This window comes from Telmatherina bonti (genome assembly GCF_933228915.1).
Source record: "Telmatherina bonti genome assembly, chromosome: 17".
Classification (NCBI taxonomy): Eukaryota; Metazoa; Chordata; class Actinopteri; order Atheriniformes; family Telmatherinidae; genus Telmatherina; species Telmatherina bonti.
This window is the reverse complement of record NC_136615.1, coordinates 16,033,405-16,053,942: the sequence shown is the minus strand read 5'-3', so window position 1 is coordinate 16,053,942 and position 20,538 is coordinate 16,033,405. Positions and strand designations below refer to the sequence as shown.

At 36.8% G+C, this 20,538-nt stretch overlaps 1 protein-coding gene across 1 annotated transcript in view; it reads right to left on the bottom strand.

Annotated features, from left to right (window-relative positions):
- Positions 1-8,411: 8,411 nt before the first annotated feature.
- hcn1 (hyperpolarization activated cyclic nucleotide-gated potassium channel 1) overlaps positions 8,412-20,538 on the bottom strand; it is a gene marked incomplete at both ends in the record, with an annotated part of 65,135 nt that continues 53,008 nt past the window's right edge. Inside the window, 2 exons of the mRNA XM_079256902.1 lie at positions 8,412-9,499; positions 17,486-17,650. Of these exons, the coding sequence (XP_079113028.1) occupies positions 8,412-9,499; positions 17,486-17,650 (1,253 nt within the window). The remainder of the gene's footprint in view (positions 9,500-17,485; positions 17,651-20,538) is intronic.

The following is a 20,538-nucleotide window of genomic DNA, read 5'->3' as shown; positions in this document are numbered from 1 at the left end:
TATATATATATATATATATATATATATATATGTGTGTGTGTGTATCTATATGTCAATGCAATATAAAAATGTATTACTTCTTTTTATTCTTAGTGTTTTTAGTATTTTCGCCCTGTGAGTCAGACTTGGCAGTGGATTTAGGGATGAAGGCAAGTCAAGGGAGGAAAATCAAGCTGCACGAATTGGCTTCAGAGAGGAGAAATATTCCAGGTGTAATTGATGAAAAGATGTGTTGCATGAAGGGGATGGTGCACACTCTGTGCTGACGGTTTATCAATACAGCTTTGAGTGGTAAAGGCAATACGGCAACAGCTACATAGAAGGTCTGTGGGTGACAAGTATGACAATACGAAACATTCACTTATAATTTTACATCACATCTCCTCCTAATGCTGTCCATTATATCTTTATTGTCCTCGCTTTTGAACCTCGTTCATGGGGTAAGCGGTCCTTGCAGCACACTTGCTCATAACCAGGATTTTGCTAATGCTGAAGATTTGAAGGCATTTGTTCAGGGGCAAAATAAAATAGGTATGTGTGTGTTTGTGTGTTCTGTGTGTGTCTTATAGAGTGTGTATTGGACTTGTGGGATAACAAGAAGCCTCTAGCCTTTGCTGTGAGGTCAGCATAGCGCCCCGGCAGTAATTTCTGAGGTTAAACGCTGCATGAGAGCAAGGTTCTTTGGAAAGGTTAAAGTGACTCACCACACATCGAGCCATCACACGGACGGAAAGAAAAAAAAAACATTCTTGCATGCAACCTCTAGTGCCTTTGTTGTTATCCCTGCAGAAGATGTTTTAAATCAGTTGCTTTCTTTAGGAATTATGTGAAATGGTGCTAAGGTAGTTAGATACTGAAATCACTCATCACAGGATAGTTACTGTATATTTATAGAACAGTAAGCATATCATCTTCATAGAATTCCTTTAAAATTATTAAAGTGTTCTGTTTAAAAACTAACTTTCTAGTATCGTTCCTTGAAGAGGCACCAGATTAACATTTTAGGGAACTGCTTAAGTCCTGCAGTGCAGCAAATAACCATTTGATCCATCGTAATATTGAATCAGAATGAAAAAAAAAATTAAGAAAAGGAATTGTTTGATTTTTTATAGACTTCATCGTTTCACCAGCCTTTTTCTTCAGAGAATCTGAAGAACCCTTGCTGAACCTCCCTCACTGTCAGCAATCTGTATTGAATTTTATCTCATTTCAGACTTTCTTGCTGACTGCTTCTCAGATGCCTGCCTTTAAAATTGTGCTTGCAGAAGCAATGCATTCACTTCAGCACATCTATTCCCGTGTAGAGTTATTCTGTTGCTGCTTTCTCAGTGATTCATGTTTACAGTTTACTGTCATTTTGTTTTATCTTGTGCAAATGTTGCATGTAACTTGGACAAGAGTGTTTCATTCATGATGTCCCGTCATGATAGTAGACATGGAGAACTGTACTTATTATACTGATTTACAGAAACTATCCCTAAGATGATGTTGTGATATTTGCTCTGAGCTGTTGTAAAATCTTGGTTTCACATAATTTCATATATATGTGAAATTTAGAAACTTTAAAAAAAATACAAAAAAAGAGTCAAAAGACAGACAACCGTGTCATGTGATTCATGATAGACAGACAGACAGACAGACAGACAGATAGATAGATAGATAGATAGATAGATAGATAGATAGATAGATAGATAGATAGATAGATAGATAGATAGATAGATAGATAGATAGATAGAGTGTATGCAAAAAGTACAGAGAGTACAATGCGTAGTTAACACTGTGGTGTTAATAACTCAACACTTTGGTTGTAGATTTCTAAATTTTAACTGGAGACGGTGGCAACACTTTGAATTTCTGTGTGGCTGCTCATATTGAAGGAGGCCTCCCATGAAGGGCAGACAGACACCTCGCAGAGTTAATCTTGATTGACTTTTCTCTTCTTGCAGACTTCAGTATTGAGCAGATCCTCTTCCTGCTGTGTCTTCTCTGAACATGATTCCCACTATGATGGCTTTATTTCCACTCTAACAACCTCTGACTTTTTGTTGTCCACGTTGGTTTGTGCAAACAGATAAAGATTTATCCAGATTTGTTTGAGTACTTGGCCTTTTATACACTGGCAGATATTTTCCGCTGATTTCAATAATCAAGCCGTAAAAATGGAGCATCACTTGTTAAAAAAAAAGTGTTTGTTGCTGTAATTACTGGCAGGTGATGAGATGACAAGAATTTTTGCTTCAACCTTGATCAAACGGAAAATGAGATTTGTGGTCAGGTTAGGATCACATGATGAATTGCTTTTGTTTTTTAAACCTAAATACAGACACAGCAACAGAGTAGCAGAGGAGGAGAAGGCCAAACAGCAGCAGGGAAGCTCTTGCATTCTAATCAGAGTTCACTGTTTTGGCTCCAGGAAGCTTTCACCCAGCAGGCTGGGACATTGTGTATCAAGTGCTTGCACAGAAACCACGTAAACACACACACTGACCAAGCAGAGTGGTTCAGGATAGATAGAAAATATTGGAGGTGAAAAAAGGCAGGGGACAGCAGAACAAAGGGGAAATTATGTTCCTCTGTCAGACGAGCCTTAAATGGTTGTCAAATCAAAACTTTTTGACTCAGCTTGTGGATTACGGTGGTTGAGTATGATCTTGTGTGGTCACCTGAAAACAGTTACTAATGTTATTTTTTTTTAGATCATTTGCACCTATAAAAATATTTTTGCTGCCAAATAAATTTGGAATAAACAAACAAGAGTCACGAACTATAAACCCAACTTATTTAAATTGATAATGCCCAGTTTTATCCAGTTCTAATGTCTCAATTCCAGTAGAAAAGTAACAAAGTGCTGAGAGATTTGATGTCAAATGTCACCCAAAATCAAAATAGTCAACATCCAATAGGTAGCACATCATGAAAAGATGAAGCGTCTAGGATGGAGCCTGGCAGAAACTGTGATGCACAGAAAGAGGTGGTTTAGAAAATATTTGTGTGAGCCAGAGATATTTATCTGATTCTAAGAGGAGCTTGATATGGGACTTGTGTGAACTGCTGGATGATTTGTCTATGTTCTGCTCTGGAGCCACACAGATGGGCGGTTCAGGTAATCTCTTGATTACTCTCTTGAAATGATCGACCCCTCAAGTTCTTGAAGTCTTTAGCTTCTCTAAAAGTTCAAATGTTTTACTTTATATATTTACCTTCACTGCCACTAGAGATCTTACTGTGCATGTTTTTGGTAAGACTGGTTGTGGAGTTGCTTACTATCTGTTTCGGTTATGGTTCTCAGTAGTGGTTTAGTTTACTCCTTTCAGACTGAGTTTTGCCCTTTTCTAGTCAGGGAGCCTGAAAGGTGCTTAGATCGTGTCTCATGAAGCCTGTCTAAGTGCATTTTCCTCTGGTTGTTCTGTCCAGTCTATACTGTACCATGGAGCTTATTTATAAGCCAGTGCTGCAGGGTAAATTCAACTCTTTGACATGACCTTCTACACATCACTCTAAAGAATAATTGCAGATGGATTTTTCTGTATGCAACAATTTCAAATACAAGGAAATTAAGTCAATAAGGAAAGATAAAAGATAAAGTAAAATACAAAACTTTTATAAATGTTGATTATTACTGTAAGATTAAGTGGCAATATTATTACATCTTGCAGTATAAGATTACATAGAGGCCTACAGACACATTTGTCAACCTTAAGTTACAGTTGGATCAGCAGGGGTCAGGTCTTCCCCTGTAAACCTGTTCTTGTTGTATTTCGAAGATGGTAAATCCCTCTAATCCTCATCATAAATATGCATGCCTTAGAAAGTTGCAAAGTGTAACTGTGGAGTAAGATTCACACAAACACACATACACTACCAGTCAAAACTTTGGATACAATTTCCCATTAGATTTATATTGTTATAGATAGATCTGTGAAACCAGTCCATGTATTGTTGCTTTTTCCCTGTCTTTTCTCCTACGATGAGCTTGTTAAGCTAATGTTCGAGAATCCTGCAAAGCAGCAGCCAACAGCTGCTGCAATACCTCAATCCGAGCCTGCTATCAGATAAATATCCATTATTTCTTATTCTCTCTCAAGAACTCTGGAGATCATCTACAAAAAAAAAATAAAGCCAATGGTGAGGATCAGATTTTTCCCTACAAGGGCTGGAAATCAGAGAAAACAAATATTTATAGGATATAAAAAAAAGACTATACATATAATAAAAACCAGTGTAGAATCTGCTTCTCTAATAATGGAGTAGTGTGATCTCTCTGGAACTTTTTCTTTTTCAAGGTAGAAGTTTCCTAGATTATAAATGGAAATCCCTGTTGGCCACCAAGGTTAATATTTCTTTTAACCTTGTCTGTAACTGCTGATAGATGCTGTTCCTAAATACTCTCTGAGCTTCTCATCCCTGAAATAGATTTTTCCTCAATCAAACTCTAGATATGTAAACAGTCTGCCTCGACTGCTTGCCGACAGAATCACACACATTTATTTTAAATGACAATATGTCGTTTATTTTCTATATTTTCAAGGTTTAATATTTACAAACAAAATGAACCAAAAAAAAAAAAAAAATCAAAAAGTTTTTGACAAACACTGTTTGTCTGCATATTATTGTAAGAAAGTTTACATTTATCTTTCTTTCATCCATATTAAGTAACCAACTGACAGTTCATTTTCTCTAAGCCTTGGATTACATGAATGAGCTAAACAATGACCATGTGAGTGGGGTTTAAGAAGACCGAGCAGCTCCTTGTCACTACTTGCCCCCTTTCCACTACGCGTATCATCAGTAAACATATTAAATCTGTCATCAGTAAAAACCAAATAAACATTAGGTTTTTTACTCTCTGGGCATTATAAGGATTTTTTTTTTTTTTTTGTTTTGTTTTTTTTTTTGCAGCTCACTTTTTTTTTTGTATATATAATTTTTCCCCAAACCAACAAAACAACAAATAAAAAGAAACATACAAATATATGTGCTGGTTTGTTGACAGTCTCTAAACTGCTAATGTGTAAGCTCGTTAGTTTGTGTTATACATCACTAATAATGCCCATTCCAGTATGTTAGTTGCGATTGGTATTGTGAAAAAAGCACATAGTTGGGAAGCTCTCCCTCCAAAGGCAAGTATCAAAAACAGCACAAACCAACAGTGCTGCAATCCATCTTGACTGTGTACTAGTTCCTATACACTATGGCATATTCACGATTAAGCGCTTTCTGTTGTAAATAGAACATCTCCCCCTTATTTAGAACCTCAAACAAGATCAGGGCAGCGCAAGTTCCTGGGGAAGTTGCTCCCCCTCTAGCTCATCCAACACCTAACCTAGCAGAAAGAAACCGCTACCTTTCATTAGTAAGTCAGAAAGTGCAATTTTAAACAAAGACAATGACTTAGAATGTTTTGCTTTGGCCAGTTTCTTTCCACACATCAATATTCAACCTTAACATCAGTGGCTAGCTACAAAAGAAAGGTATAAAGGTGCTCCAAATTTGTACAACGTCTCATTGAGTGTGATATTACTGCAAGTCTAAAGATTGCACTTCTTTTTAAACTGTACATGACCTCATGACATACTCTATGTAGCTTGATTGAGAGTGATAGAAAAAAAAAAGCCTGTCTCTATAAGTTCACATTGTGAGTAAAGAAACCAATTAGATCAACTGAGACATTTGGCCATCATCATTGCTAACTCCCTCCTTGTCTAAAACACTGAGACATAGAACACAGAGTATAGTATGAATGAATGTGCAGTTGTGTGCAGAAGTGACCCTTGTGTGCACCGAGCTGACACTCATAACAAAGGATGGAACATGGCGATAGTTTAGGCACAAATACTTCAGAATGTTCATGTAAAGGTCAATGCTTCTGTTCACACACAGATAACATCTAGGCAGACACACAATGAACAAAACATAATCTTAACATTACATTTAACGTCAACATTTTTGAGATAGTATCTTTTTAAGTATTTGTGATAGCGCATGCTTTCATGACATTTGTGGGTTGACTGTATTGGTACACTACTGACACAATCTGTGGTGACGACTTGTAATCTTTAAAAAACAGTATCTCAAAGGGCTTAGTCACTGTGAACTGATGGGATATTTGGTGCCATGAAAACTGTGACTCTAAAAAGAAATTCTGCATGGCTGAGAATTTGTCAAATTTGATTAAGACTGCTGGAAGGCCTTGAGCATGTTTTACACCCAACTGTATATGCAAGCGAAGAACCTGCAAGCTGTAATGGTCGGCTTATTCCAGTAGAGTTGTCAGATAATGTTTTGAGCTGGAAAAAAAATTAAATCCTTCATATCTTTGTCAAAGAGTCACTTGCTAGACCTCATCTTTCCATGCCTCAATGTCCGGGTCAGTTTAGAGTACCTAAGCCCCAACATGATGGATTTACATGAGACAAAAACCTTAATGCAAACCAGCATTTCTTTCCACTCAGAGCAGCACAAAAACACTGCCAAGTGAATGAGTTTCTCTGCACACTACATCAGGTGGTGAACCAACATCTGAGTGAAAAAACATATGCATTAAAAAAATGTTGTGACATGGTCTTTAGTATACTGATATGATACTGATATGACAGCTTATATATATGTATATATGTATATATATATATATATATATATATATATATATATATATATATATATATATATATATATATATATATATATATATATATATATATATATATATATATTTATGAGCTATATATTGTATACTTTGGGTTCAGTGGAAAGGAAATCAGAAAACTATTGTAGAACCAAGAAAAGCATACAGACCGAGAGGAGAAAGAAGGGATTATTAATGTCTCTCAGTCAGGTATCTGTCAGCATGAACTGGTGGTAGCTACTGCATTAAGGTTTGTTTGTCTCTTATGAAACATAGTATTTTGTCATTTAACCTTTGTCGCATATAGATGATATCCAGGTTCCTGATAGAAGTAAGACATTGTTATGATAGAGAATGCACAACACATTATCTGTAAATTCTAGATCTACAAAACTATTTACAGCACACATATAGGTAATCTTTATATCACAGTCTATTGCATAATGGTGATAATCTTTAGTTTATAAATATTATAAATATACACAGAATTTTTAAGCCACATTACATAACATATTAGCCATCTGAAATCAGAAATAGAAAAAAAAAAACTATAGCATCCATCCATATCCATCTCCATACTTCATATTCTTCAAAAATAAACAAAGAAAGCAGCATTTCTATTATCTATTCCCTTTGGACCAATAACACTGTCAAGGTTCAAATGTGAGCCGATGTGGGGAATTGAGCGGCTCAGCAGACTGTATTCTCATTGCTGACAGCAATGTAATACTCGGTTGCAGTATTTATGTGGATTTCTGAAATCGGTAAATTATTATGAGATTCATTTTATGAGAATGTGCTTTTTAAATGTCTCTGTCAGAGTTACTTGCATTTATAATTCCACAGTGGTGCCTAAAGCTGCTTAACAGGAAAAAACATTTTTCCTCTTCATTCAGTTAAAAAGGAACAACGACACATCCACAATGCATTCCAGTTTATAAAACAAAACAATAAATAAATAAATAAGTAAAAATAAAAACCTCATACATAATATATAATTCCTTATGATTCTCAGAAAGGAAGACTCCTGTTTATACTACAGTTTAGAATTGCAATTGCCAATATTTTAGTTGGATCTGACACACACAATCGCACGCACACATGCACGCACACACACATTCACTCATCAGTCATGTACATATATATATATATATATATATATATATACATATATATATATGTATATATATACATATATATATATATATATATATATATATATATATATGTATATATATATGTATATATATACATATATATATATATATATATATATATATATATATATATATACATATATATATGTATATATATACATATATATATGTATATATATATATATATATATATACATGTATATATATATATACACACATATATATATATATATATATATATATATATATATATATATATATATATATATATATATATATATATGTATATATATATATATATATATATATATATATATATATATATATATATATATATATATATATATATATGTATATATATATATGCTGACAGAAAGTGACAAATTGTATGTGTTTAATATACATTCTTAAGTTTTCTTAAGTTTAGGGAGACAAAATTGTCTAAAATATAATAATATAATACAAGGGCTTCTATATACAAGGTTTCTATGAGGTTACTTTGGAGAAAAATTGGAGAGAAATAAAAATGCGGAAATTCCTCATTTTGACCTCTTTTGTTCTATTTCTGTTTTAAAAATGAATTAAAACATATTTAAGTTTAAAAAAAGAGCGGGGAGGGAAACATGGGATCATAAATTCGATGCAAAACGCATTTTGTCTTGCTCAGTCTCTGTACTACTCAGGACAGAATCTCTCCTAGATCCGGGGGATTCCCTGTGCTGGGTTGAGGACGATGATGCTGCTGCCGCCGCCGCTGCCGCTGCAGCTGCAGCTGAGCGCACAGGGGGCAAGGCTCCTGACGACATCTGGCGGAACAAATTGACCCGTTGGGGCACTGTAGTGCGGATGCCACTTTGAAGACTCATTCCCTGGATTGCCGCTGCTGTTGGTGGCACAATGGAAGCCAGAGAGTCTCCTGAGGTCGGATGAGCTCTGGGCCCCAGTGATGTGTCATGTGGCAGTGATGGTTGAGAGGCCGATAAGTGTCGGACATCTCTACTCAAGCTGCCTGACTGAAGAGCCTGTGTGCTCTTGTGGATGTCTCCCCGCTGAGGTGATGGGACCTGCTGCTGCTGAGGGGACGCTTGCTGCTGCTGCGCCGCCGAGGCTGCAGCACCAGTTGACCCAGCAGGCTGCTGACCAAGCTGTTGCTGTGAGGGTAGAGATGGCTGCTGGATAAGCGACAGCTGGGATGCTGTGGGTGAGCCGTACTGGAAGCTCCGGCTGGCCAAGGGTGTCTGCACTGGCGGGCTACACATGGCGGCTGTGAAGGAGCAGGGGGACATGATTGCGCCTTGCTGCTGGAGTGGTGTCTGTGGGTTGGTTGAGGAAGAATTCAGGTTGCCATGAGAAACACTAGGAGCTGGGTAAACTCCCTGTGCTGCAGCAGCAGCAGCAGCGGCAGCGACTGGCAACATGCGGGCAACAGAGGCATTGGCAATAGCCGAAGCACTGTAGGTCATAGGTACTGAGGACTGCTGCAGCTGAGTGGTGCCAAAGGCAGTGGAGTAGGGTGGTTGGGCTGGTGAATTAATGATGGAGTTTCCTGACATTGGTGTTGAGTTCATCCCTGTGACTGACTGCTTGCGGTCCACCATCATCACCATCTCCCTGTCCTGACGGATAATCTGCTTCAATATCTCGTTCTCCTGTGTGTTGAACACGCCGGCGTTCAGGTCCTTCTGGAACTTCTGCAGCAGCAAAGAGTTCTTCTTCCCTGTTGGGATGCAATCAGAAGAGGTAAACACTTACAGCCATGGAAATCTTTGGTCAGATTATACAGGAGAAGGTCAGGATTTCGGCCATAAAAGAGGCAGCTTGTAATGTCTATACATGTTTGTTTTGGATTCATTACCTTTTCAAGCACTTCAACTTTTTAACTGTGCCATGATTTATTTGCACTAACTTCAGCCTTACAAGCAGCATCTTTTAAGACCCAATAAGGACTATTTTCATGTAGAAAAACTGTGAAGGACATTTAATGATTATGACTATGGAAAATACACAGTTTGGGAGGAATGAAAAACACATAAGGAGACATTATACTGAAGGTATGGTATGACAGCATAGACTGGGAATGGTTGAATACTGATGATTGTACCCACACATCACAATACTTATACAAAAGACAAAGTCTAAACTTTTTAAGGTCATACTCTATTGAATCACATCGCCTACTAAGCTGATATAACACATCACAAGGACATTTAAAATAATATTTCATATAAAATTTCTTTACCTATCATAGTACCATACAAGTATTACTAAGTGCCGACAAAATGTAAATTTAGATTAACAATACATAAATTTGTAGGATGTTTTTTCTCCAGAAACACAAAAATGTTTTAATATCTATAATATCAATAATGCCTTAAATAATTATAATGCTCTGTTGATACAATAACTAAACTTATATTGAAAAAAATTAAAAAATACAGAACAACTATTAAAGCTCCATAAATTATATTTTTTTTGCCAAAAGAATAATCTATGACAGTCTTTCACAAGTTAAGGCTAGTGATAATAAAGGTGAGACAGATTTCTTTTCTGTCTTTATAAACAAATGTAAAAAAAAATGAAAGAAAACAACAAAGCTTTTCAAGAAGAAAAACACTAGGAGTTACTAGAGACAAGATGTCTCAAAAACTGAAAAGTGGCCACTTTATAATAAGAACAGCCACATTTCCAAAGAATAATGAAGGGTTATTTAACATATTTACTTTGAGTGACTGTGTTTGAGTGTCTTTCAAGGATGCGCTTCCTGTAATTACTGTTGACCTCGTGTATTGACAGGATGCGAAGCGTTGTCGGTAAAGAAGACAGAGTGGACTTTTAGTGTGCTGAAGGCTTTAGCCACAGTCGATCAATCATTAAGCTCTGTCCTTGAGGGCAGAAAATTTCTCCACATAGTTAACTACTTATTCTTGTCAAGGCTGCCGGTAAGCCATGCAGTCAACTTTAAGAAAAACTCGGGCTTCTTCTGAAAATGGACTGACGTCAAATTTTGGAGCAGCTTTTTTGCTTTTCAGAATGAAGGTCTCCTGTTTGACGTGGATCCCTTTGGGTGTAAGACTGACTACAGGGTTGGGTTTTAATCTACTAAACATGCATCACAGACCAGCTACCAGACTACTGTCAACTTACAAACCTCCTTACATTATAATTCTATAGGTGTTTGGTGCAAAATCTGTAGATTGGAAGCAAAGTTCATTTATTAAATATAGAAATGGGAAAATTGCTGTTTTCTAAGTGCAGCAGCATCAAAGTGAGACAGATATATTTCTAGGATTCCCAATCAACAGATATTAATTTATTTGTCAAAGTTTACTGCTTTTAATGATGAATTGTAAAAGTTAAATTTAAGAACAGTATAAACTCTGAAATACTTTCATTACCATACATTACATCCAGAATGCCACAGACTGTGGTTCCCATACAGCTGGTACAGTCTGCCTTCTGTCTTTAGTCATGTGAAAAAGAAAGTTCATAGTCTTTGCCTTCATACCAGGCCATTATAAAATGTTGGTCTGTTCCTTATCAGTCTTAAAAAGAAGCCTCTGATTAGCAACAAGACATCCTATCACACTGTGCCCTTGTTAAGTCCTACTGTCATGTTTTCTTAGAGAGAGAACTCTATTTCCAGGCAACCCCTTCAAACAAGCCGCAGTCTTTCAGCTTAATTACATTCTTGTGAACTTTAACATTTAGCATGTTATCTGAAGCCTGTAAAGTCGGTTCTTGGGACTACAGTAACTCTCAGCATAGCAAGGTCTGATCAGAGGAAACGTAGGCCAAAATAAGACATCCACTCTTGGTAAGATAGACAACTGGTTAAATATTTAACACTTGTTTGGAAAAGGTCTTTTCAGGTTGATGAGCAGCAACAATTGCTTGTCTAAGATCTTTACTGCTGTCTTTCTGCCTTGGCATAGTGTGAACATATACCTCAATACTTCAGACGAGTAAGCTGACAAAATTTTCTGCTTATATAGAGATGATCAGTTAATGCAGTGGTTTGATTAGCAGCAAATGCCTTTCACTCTTTTATTTGCAGTTAAAGTCTGAGTGTACTTTCTTTGTCCACACATGCTATAGACTAAAACTCTTTTGACAGCTTCCCAAATGATGGCCATTGTATATGCAATATTTCACCCCAGAAAGACACATTGTGTTAGGGAAAATCCATTTTAAATTTAAGATTAATTGGGATTCATTCACCACTATTCCTTTTAATCTGGTCCTTAACATGATACAACTGCATAAAATCCAATCGACATATCAACCAAACAAATAAAAAAACAAATGAAGAACAAAATGTTAACAAACACCACAGAAATAATGAAAGTTTAGAAAGTCAAATTCTGAGACAACACCAGACGCTTTCATGGTTTGAAAAAGAAATGACACATTCTATGTTTTATAACTCATACAAGAAGTTTCTCCAAAGTGGTACAGAGACAACAAATCAAATGCTGAAACTGAGACATTCAGCTGTATTTCTAAAGGGAAAAAAATGCTTAAATGGCTTATTTGTAAAAGCAAAATGTGTTACAAACATTTTGAAAAAGGTACAAAAAATGTTTAGACAAATAAAAACATCTGGGAAGTTTGGAAAGTCAAAAAAGTAAAGAATTTCTAAATGTATTAAGTATCATCACTAGTGGAAATTCTGCGGGGGGTCAGTGATCAGTTAGGAGATGTTGAGGTCAAATGGACAACTCTGATCTGATAAATCAAATTAAGATCTCTTCACTGAGTCACCGGCATTAGTGTGGGGTGCCTTCATGAAATGGATAAAGTGCACATCTGTCCAGATATCCTCAATGCTTGATAAAATATAAATGTACAAACATTTGCTGCCATCATGTGTTTTGCTGAGAAAGTCTTGCTTATTTCAGCAAGACAAGGACAAACAACATTCTGCAAGTACTGTACCAGCATGGCTAAATCAGAGAGCTGGTGTAATTCAAAGCAAAAAGACAGATCATGTTCTGAGTTGTTTATATTTCATGTCAAACAAAAGTAGAAAAATACTTTTCTTTTAGAATTATAACACTCTGACTAGGTTTAAACTTCAACATTTGATATGATGTCTCTGTAATATTCAAATGAATATGGCTTTTTAATAATTTGCACGGCAATATGGTTTTATTATAATTTTACACAGTTTATCTTCATTTTGGAGACAGACTTGTTGTAATCTATAAATTGTAACATGCAGCAGAGGTGCTGTAATAGAGTAAATAACATCTTAAAGAAGGATTGTTGGTAAAAATGTGACACATTCTGTATTTATATAAAGTTACAGGTTTAACACAAACAATTTGGCTCACATTCACACAATTAACATCAGTTGACAATGTTTAACTTAAGACAGAGTCCATGTTAAAATCAGACAATCAGAAACAAACTTTTCTAACTGGTAAAAAAACAAACAAACAAAGATAAATAATGAATGGGAAGTGGTGTGTAACAAAAACTTTATGCTGCATTGCATTAGTAAAGTTTTTAGCACTTTGCAGATGGGATTTCGTTATTGAATACACTTTTAGAAAAGGATTCATAGATTAAATAAAAAAATGTGACACAAATAGAGGTGAAAATGCACTCATAATCTAGCAGATTGTTCAGTGAAGTGTCTGTAACAAAGTAAAAATGGTAAAAAAAAAAAATTAAATGGCATTTATTTGTTTCCTTGATTGTCGTTTTTGTTTACAATTTGTTTATCAAAATATCTGCAAGTTTTGTGTGGGTGGTTTGAGTTACGTGTCACTGATGCAAAATTAAACAAGTAATGTAATTTTCAGTAACAAGTCAAACTGTTGGGGATGAATTTGAGACCAGATCCATTTAGCAAGCCTCAACAGGTCAATTTCCCCTGTTCGAATGTTGGAATTGGAATAAAGTGTTTACCTTGTGCCTACTCGTCGGCCAGGACACTCTTGAAAACGAGATGTGCTCGTCTCAAGACGGACTCCTGGTCAAATAATTTTTAGATAGATAAAAGATAAAGTCAAATGTGCAACAGGTTACTGTTTTCAAAGCAAGGTTACTTTTTTTCTTTCCTTTTTAGAGCAAGACAAGCATGTAACCAGATGCAGTCCATATGTAGAAACGATACAACCAGCACGGATCATGACACAATATCTTCCATCGTATGAGACAAACCCCTTTCATGTTTAGTCTGAAAGGACAACGCATTCTCATTCCCAACTTGTCACTTGCTGACACTTGGTCTGGAGCACTTCCTGTAGGTTTTCAGCACACAGGGTACTCCTTCACCGTCGCTTTTCGACACACAGGGATCTACTGTATATTTACAGTTATCTTTCTGTGATGGGATGTGAAGCACCAGCTGCACTAACCATTAACAGATCTGGTAATGTCATTAAATGATGCTGTCTTACGAACAACATCACAGATTCTGAAAAGAGGTTAACGGACAGAAGAGGGACAAGCACAGGACTCATGTATGGAAAAAAAATACTTTTATAAGGCGAGGAAAACATCATAGTTAGGTGTTCAAATTCACAATAAAATACAATTTGAATGGTGAAACACCATGTGACTGCCCATTACTGGAGTCTAAAACTCTGCACCTCCTAAGGTGATGCTTGTTGAGTACCTTCTGCACTTAAAACTGATGTGGCGATCTCCTGATGACAGTACGTGATGGGTTGGGAGTGAGAACTGGTTGTAAAAGATGGAGTGCACAATCCAATATCTACTCATGGTGAAAATCTAACTCAGCTGTTAGTTCTCATAAAAAAGGGCAAATGTACATCAAAACTGCTGACTTAAAAGGGCTTAAAATTTCCTCAGAGAGCACGGTCGAACAAAAACCCCACACCTCTCTAAAGGATGTGTAAAGAATTTTTGTTTTCTTAGATACCATGCTGTTCCCAAAAAAATGCTACGTTGTCTCCTGCGAATTATGTTCATATGCAGCTAAATTCTAATTAGATGTTAGTGTTGCAACGCAGAAAGTAGGGTGACATAAAATATGCATGTCGATGTCTGGGTAGATGGAAGTTTTTGCACAAAGCCAAAAATAAGAGTTTGTCTTCACTCTCAAACTAGAAATTACAAAAAAAAAAAAAAAAAAGAAAAAAAAAAGGTGTCTTAAACTTCACCAATTAATTCCTAACTATACAGAGGTAATCAGTTGATTTTGTATTAATGAAAAACTGAAAGTCTACAGCTTTTGCACGGGTAGTTAGAATGAATATGTTGTTGTTTATTCATCTAATCTCATAAAATCCAGTCATCCAGGCAACATTATGCCCCCCACACAAGATATACTGTAGGTGTATATGCACACAATTCGGAGGAGAATCTCTCAAGTGTGTTACACTTCTGTAGTGGGATTCTGATGGATTTCAACACTACAGTAATCCAGTTTTTATTTAACATTGTATTACACAGCAGTTTGCAAATACTGGTGCACCTGTCTCAGGCAAAAAAAAGAAAATTAAAATAAAGAAAAATTGATAAAATACACAAATGTTAAGCCACAACAAAGAAAAACATCAAGTGAGACAGAAATAGCAGCCCAGTCTCACAAGAAAATGTGTAGTTAGTTCATTTGTCTACATCCAAAATATAGACATAATGTTTTTCTGTGACTCGTGTTTTTATTGGACAGCAGTCAGGTGACATGATGCAAAGGTGTAAATGTAAAAATGGATTTCATCTGTGCCGCTACCAACTGCAACTGACAGGAAAATGAAAAGGTGAAAAGTATCTGGACAATGTTGAGCCAGATCAGGCTGTCTGGCTTAAAAAGGTACTCCTTATGAATGTTAAACAACAAGTTAAATTTAATTCAGGCTAATCATAAGCACATGACAATAGCCAAACTTTTAAAATTGTAATACAGTGTAATAATTAAAAGTGTTATAATAATTGTATCATGTTTGCATCTTTACTGTAATATTGCCATGTGGACAAACACACTGCAGGTTTTACACATTCTGAAGTGAGACTGTGTGTGAAGTACATACAGGCTGCAAGCTGAACCACTGACATGAGACAACATTTGCACACTTTCATTACACAAATCTAACTATAATTTTTAACCTCATTGTTCTGGTTTTTATAGAAAAAGTCACCAAGCATTAAAGCCTCTTTGTGGACAAGAAGGTGGCTTTATTGCTCAGAAGTAATTAAGTGAGGTGAGGCTTGCTTATTATAACGACTTGCTTGGATTGGCAGTTTATCAGTCATAAAGGCTCATAACAGAAACTATAAATTACTTCTGCAGAGATTTATTTCTTCTGCTAAAAGATGTGAGATTCAACCAAATTTCTGTGCGACATTAAGATGTAAGTGATATAAAGCCGCAAAAGTTTAAATCAATTAAACATGATTGCATTCGTCAACAGAATTCAATTTAAAGAGAAAAAATTAAAGATGATTTTATTTTATCGATATACCGAAAAAAACATAATAAATTCATCCTCTAAATCAGTATAAAAGCACTGACTTTATATATGAAACTGCAACTTTGCTTTATTATTTTAAGCCTAAATCGATAATCCTCTAATGTTGCAATTCTAGTGGTCTTTAGAGATTTTTTCATTGGCCTCAATGTCTTTCAAATTCTCTTATCTAGATGGACGTGGGATAAGGACGTTATATTTGAACCATTCTGGGAGTAACTAATGGGATTACCCAAATCAGGGGTAATCTCATTTGTTAGTCCCTGTGATACCAGATCTTAAAAGATGCACAGTGGTATCTGTGACATCAACTGTTCAAAGTAATCCCAATTATGCAGTTACACCATTGTTACAAAATGCTTTTCCAACTTGAATGTAATTTTAGCTGTAAAGTAGTGAAACTGTGTGCCTAAGCTCTTCTCTGGATATGGAACGGCTTGATGACATCTATAAAAAATAGAGGATGGGTTTGCAACTTTAGGGTCAAGATATCCATTTATTGCCCTGTTTATTTTTTATACATGTGCCCCTTTTTTAACTATTAAAAATCTGTTTAGATCTAAAAAAAAAAAAAAAAAAAAAAAAAAAGATTACTTTTTATTCTTTGCCGAGTTTCTCTTCTGGAAACATTTGTTATGTTATACAGTAAATATAACATTTTCAGTGATGAGAATAGCTGATGAAAAACTGATCAGGGTCCTCCCTGCTAGCAAACTGCACGTGGGCACCTTCCCTCTAGCCCTGCACTTTGTTTCTCTTCATGGGGTTTGTGTCGGCTTCGTTTTGAGAAGTCTGAAATGGGTCGGGGTGCTGCTCATACCCAGGAGTGCTGATGAGTGGAAAGAGGGCCAGACACACATGCATGTGAGATTAGCTTCCATCCACTCGCTGGTTTCCAGTGGGGGGGTCAACACCAAACCAACGAGGGGGCGACTTGACTCCCTCCCGGACAGCGACATGCACTGCCTTCCAATTAATCCAACCATAAAACGCTACTTTGGTTCTTTGGGAAGGATTAATGTCACTTACAACAAAATTGTCTTTAATGTTATTTAAGACAGACAGACAAAAAAAACCAAAGAAACAAATAATAAATAAATATAAATCAAAAGTAGCATACTGGTCATGCAGCACAAGATGGCACACACAATGCCTTCATGATGAAAGAGGGCAAACAAATACTGATAAAGACAAGACAACAAGGCACAATGACAGGCAAGAGAATCGACCAATCGCAATGAGCAGGTAGATGTAGGTCTTACCTATGCGGTCCAATCGGTCGATGGCAACCGTTTCAAAAGCACGCCGCATCATGGGATACTCTTCTAGCACCTCATTGAAATGGTCAACAGAGAGGGAGAAGAGTCGACAATAGGTGTCTGCACGCACACTCGCCGTTCGTCTGCCCTTGGTGAGCAGACAGATCTCTGCATGGCAGGGAGACGAGGAAAGAAAAGAAGGCGCATCAAGAGACTGTTACAGCAGTGGAGAGTACACAAAGCCATAAAGGAAATCATCCCAGTAATTACCAAGCATATTATCATATAGATGAACTGTGACTACAAAGGATTCAGGAGAGGGAGAGCTAATGTGAATGTAAATAAAATGGGAAGCCCATAAGCAGTGTTGTCACATGCATTATGCTGAGAGAATTCATCATCCTACAGAGGGCTAATAGTCCCATAATATGATACAGTCCTCGGCTTTACTGTCAGGCATCGCTGCACTGCTGCATCAATGCTCTGCATCAGCTCTACGATGTCATGTATATCCATACAGGGTTATGGTTTCACAGCATCTCTGTGTTCCTGTTTTTGATATGATGAGATGTGAAGACAACAGCTGAATTATGCATCAGCAATATGACCAAATTAACCTCATACTCATGTAATAAAAATGAATCAGATTGTGGATTAGACTTGACTGCGATAAATACAGCCATAACATTAAAGTACCCAACCATTTCCCATTTGGCATGACTTGATAAAAAAAAAAGACAAAAAAAAACTAAGGAAATAAATATAGAAAATAAATAAACACCTGAACAAGCAGAATTTAAACACATTGCAAGAGCTAGTTCATATACTTATCTTTACCAACATGACCAGCAGATCATTTGTGAAAGCAAATCCAAAATACATTTTAAGAAAAAGTCTTGCATATCAAATCCCACTGCAGTGAAAGTGCAAAGATATTAGACGCATCAGAAATATTTTGTTCTACAGTCTCTGCAACCTAATGAGCTAAAAGAAGAGAATTTGGACGATGCCTATGCACATCCAATATTTACAGCCTGATCTTAAAGTGCGGCGCTCTTTGCAAGCACTGCATTTTTATTGATCATTTGATCCCTCCTACGGTTTGTCATCTCCTTATCATAACACCGCTTAACCTCCACCTCCATTTGCACTTGTATGTAGTCTACTGCACAATTTCTCTCTGAATGGTTAAATGTTAACTTGTTATGGTGTGATCTTTCTAGGCCCTGCCATGAGCTGTCATGAAAATAGAGCACAGAGAGTGAAAGATGTGCGAGCAACACTCTGAAGCTGTGGGTGTGAAGAAGGTGTTAGTGCTGCTGCAATGGGGAAAAAAAGCACCCTTTACAGTGAGTGGTACCCCTCCTAATACAGAAAGACACACAGAAAAGACACGGTGGCAGAAAAATGCATCAGTCTGGATGTCATGGGGGAAAGACGAAGGCTAGTTGGAAGGTGGACAGCATGTAGCTGGTCTTTATTATTATCAACACACTGTTCTGCTAATAACAGTGACACACTTCCACAGGTAAATGTGTTACTTTACACTAAGAAGGGAGCTCAGATCTACAGCAAAATATGGACTTGTAACATTTACAAGTTAAGCATGATTCGAGGCTGTAAAATATTGAAAAGTATGGCAAATTTTTTCCACTTTCTAGCTCTAACAGTTGTTATGCAAAACTAACCTTCCCCTTTTTCCTGTAGCTTAGAAAGGCATCAATCTTTTCACTAACAATCCCCAAGAATACAAATACATTTTTCCTTTTACTAAAGGTTCTGTTTTTTCTTTTTTTTCTGAAGTCAGATGAATTTCTTTGACCCAGAAAGGCTCATAATTAGACCCACAGTAGAATCATGTACTGAGTTCTAGCCACTTGTAGAGAGGGTGCATCAGATTTTAGCCTAAATAACTGAGCAACTTTACTGTTTTAAAAAGGCCAATTATATGAGTTATGTATTATGTTGTACATAGTTTTTTATTTCCAACAGGGCTTTGATCAATTATATTTGGGTTGTTAAAAACAAAAACAAGTGAAAAGTTACCTATTTGAACAACCTTAAATGATGGAATTCATGGCCATGACTGAATCATTTGTTTTTAAAACAATCAAACATAAATTTTTCCTATCAGATGAGGTCAGGCAGCAGGTTGGGTGTTTAACTAATGCCTAAAACGTGACACTGACATGGTGTCCTGTAGTAGACCTGCTGATCTGTTACGTACTGTTACATTATGCTACAGTGTCCACTGTTTACTACACGTACAGCTGCTTTCTGGGCTGAGATGTAGGCAGAGAAAAGTGACACCGATTTCCTCACAAAGCTTCAGAAAACGTATTTCATGTCAGTATTTGCCAGTTTAAAATGGCCACCAAACTGTTCAGTGACCACACCTGGAATAGATTGGTCACTCTTCAGAAATATCTGCCCCGTCACCTGGAACATTTCGGCATATATAAAGGTGTGTTTATGCGCATGTGAAAGTCAGAGCGCAGCTATCACTTCTCATGATGCGCTGTGACACGTGTCTGTTGCCTTGTCACAAAGAATCACTGTTGACCCCTGGAGCATTGTGGATAATTTGCCATCACGTCATGTGTCACACACTCTCATGGCAACCAGCTCCCCTCCCTCCTTTCTCCTCAAGACTGGGACTGAGGAGAATTAGTCTCATATGACTAAGAAATTCAAGCCCAACAGGGATTCTCATCTGCCGTATGCCATTGTCCTAGCATTATACTATTCTAGTCCCGAAGCCAAACACAGACTTCTCTACAGAGCAGTGTGATATTAATATGTAATCCCATTCAGCCAGGCCCAGGAGTGGTATCATTTTAGCATTCAGGTGTGGTACTGGCCATTGCTAAAGGTGCTTTGTGACCTGCTGTCCTCGTAGATGTCCTGCTAATTAGTATGCTAATAGTTCCCTATGGCTTGGCTCAGCTTTGTTACTCCTCGTCCTGTTCCTGTTTCTGTCTCAGCTTCCCCTCTCACTCATTTTCATTCAAACAATGTTTTGACCTGGTTGTAAAGGGACAGCGGATCATTTGAGA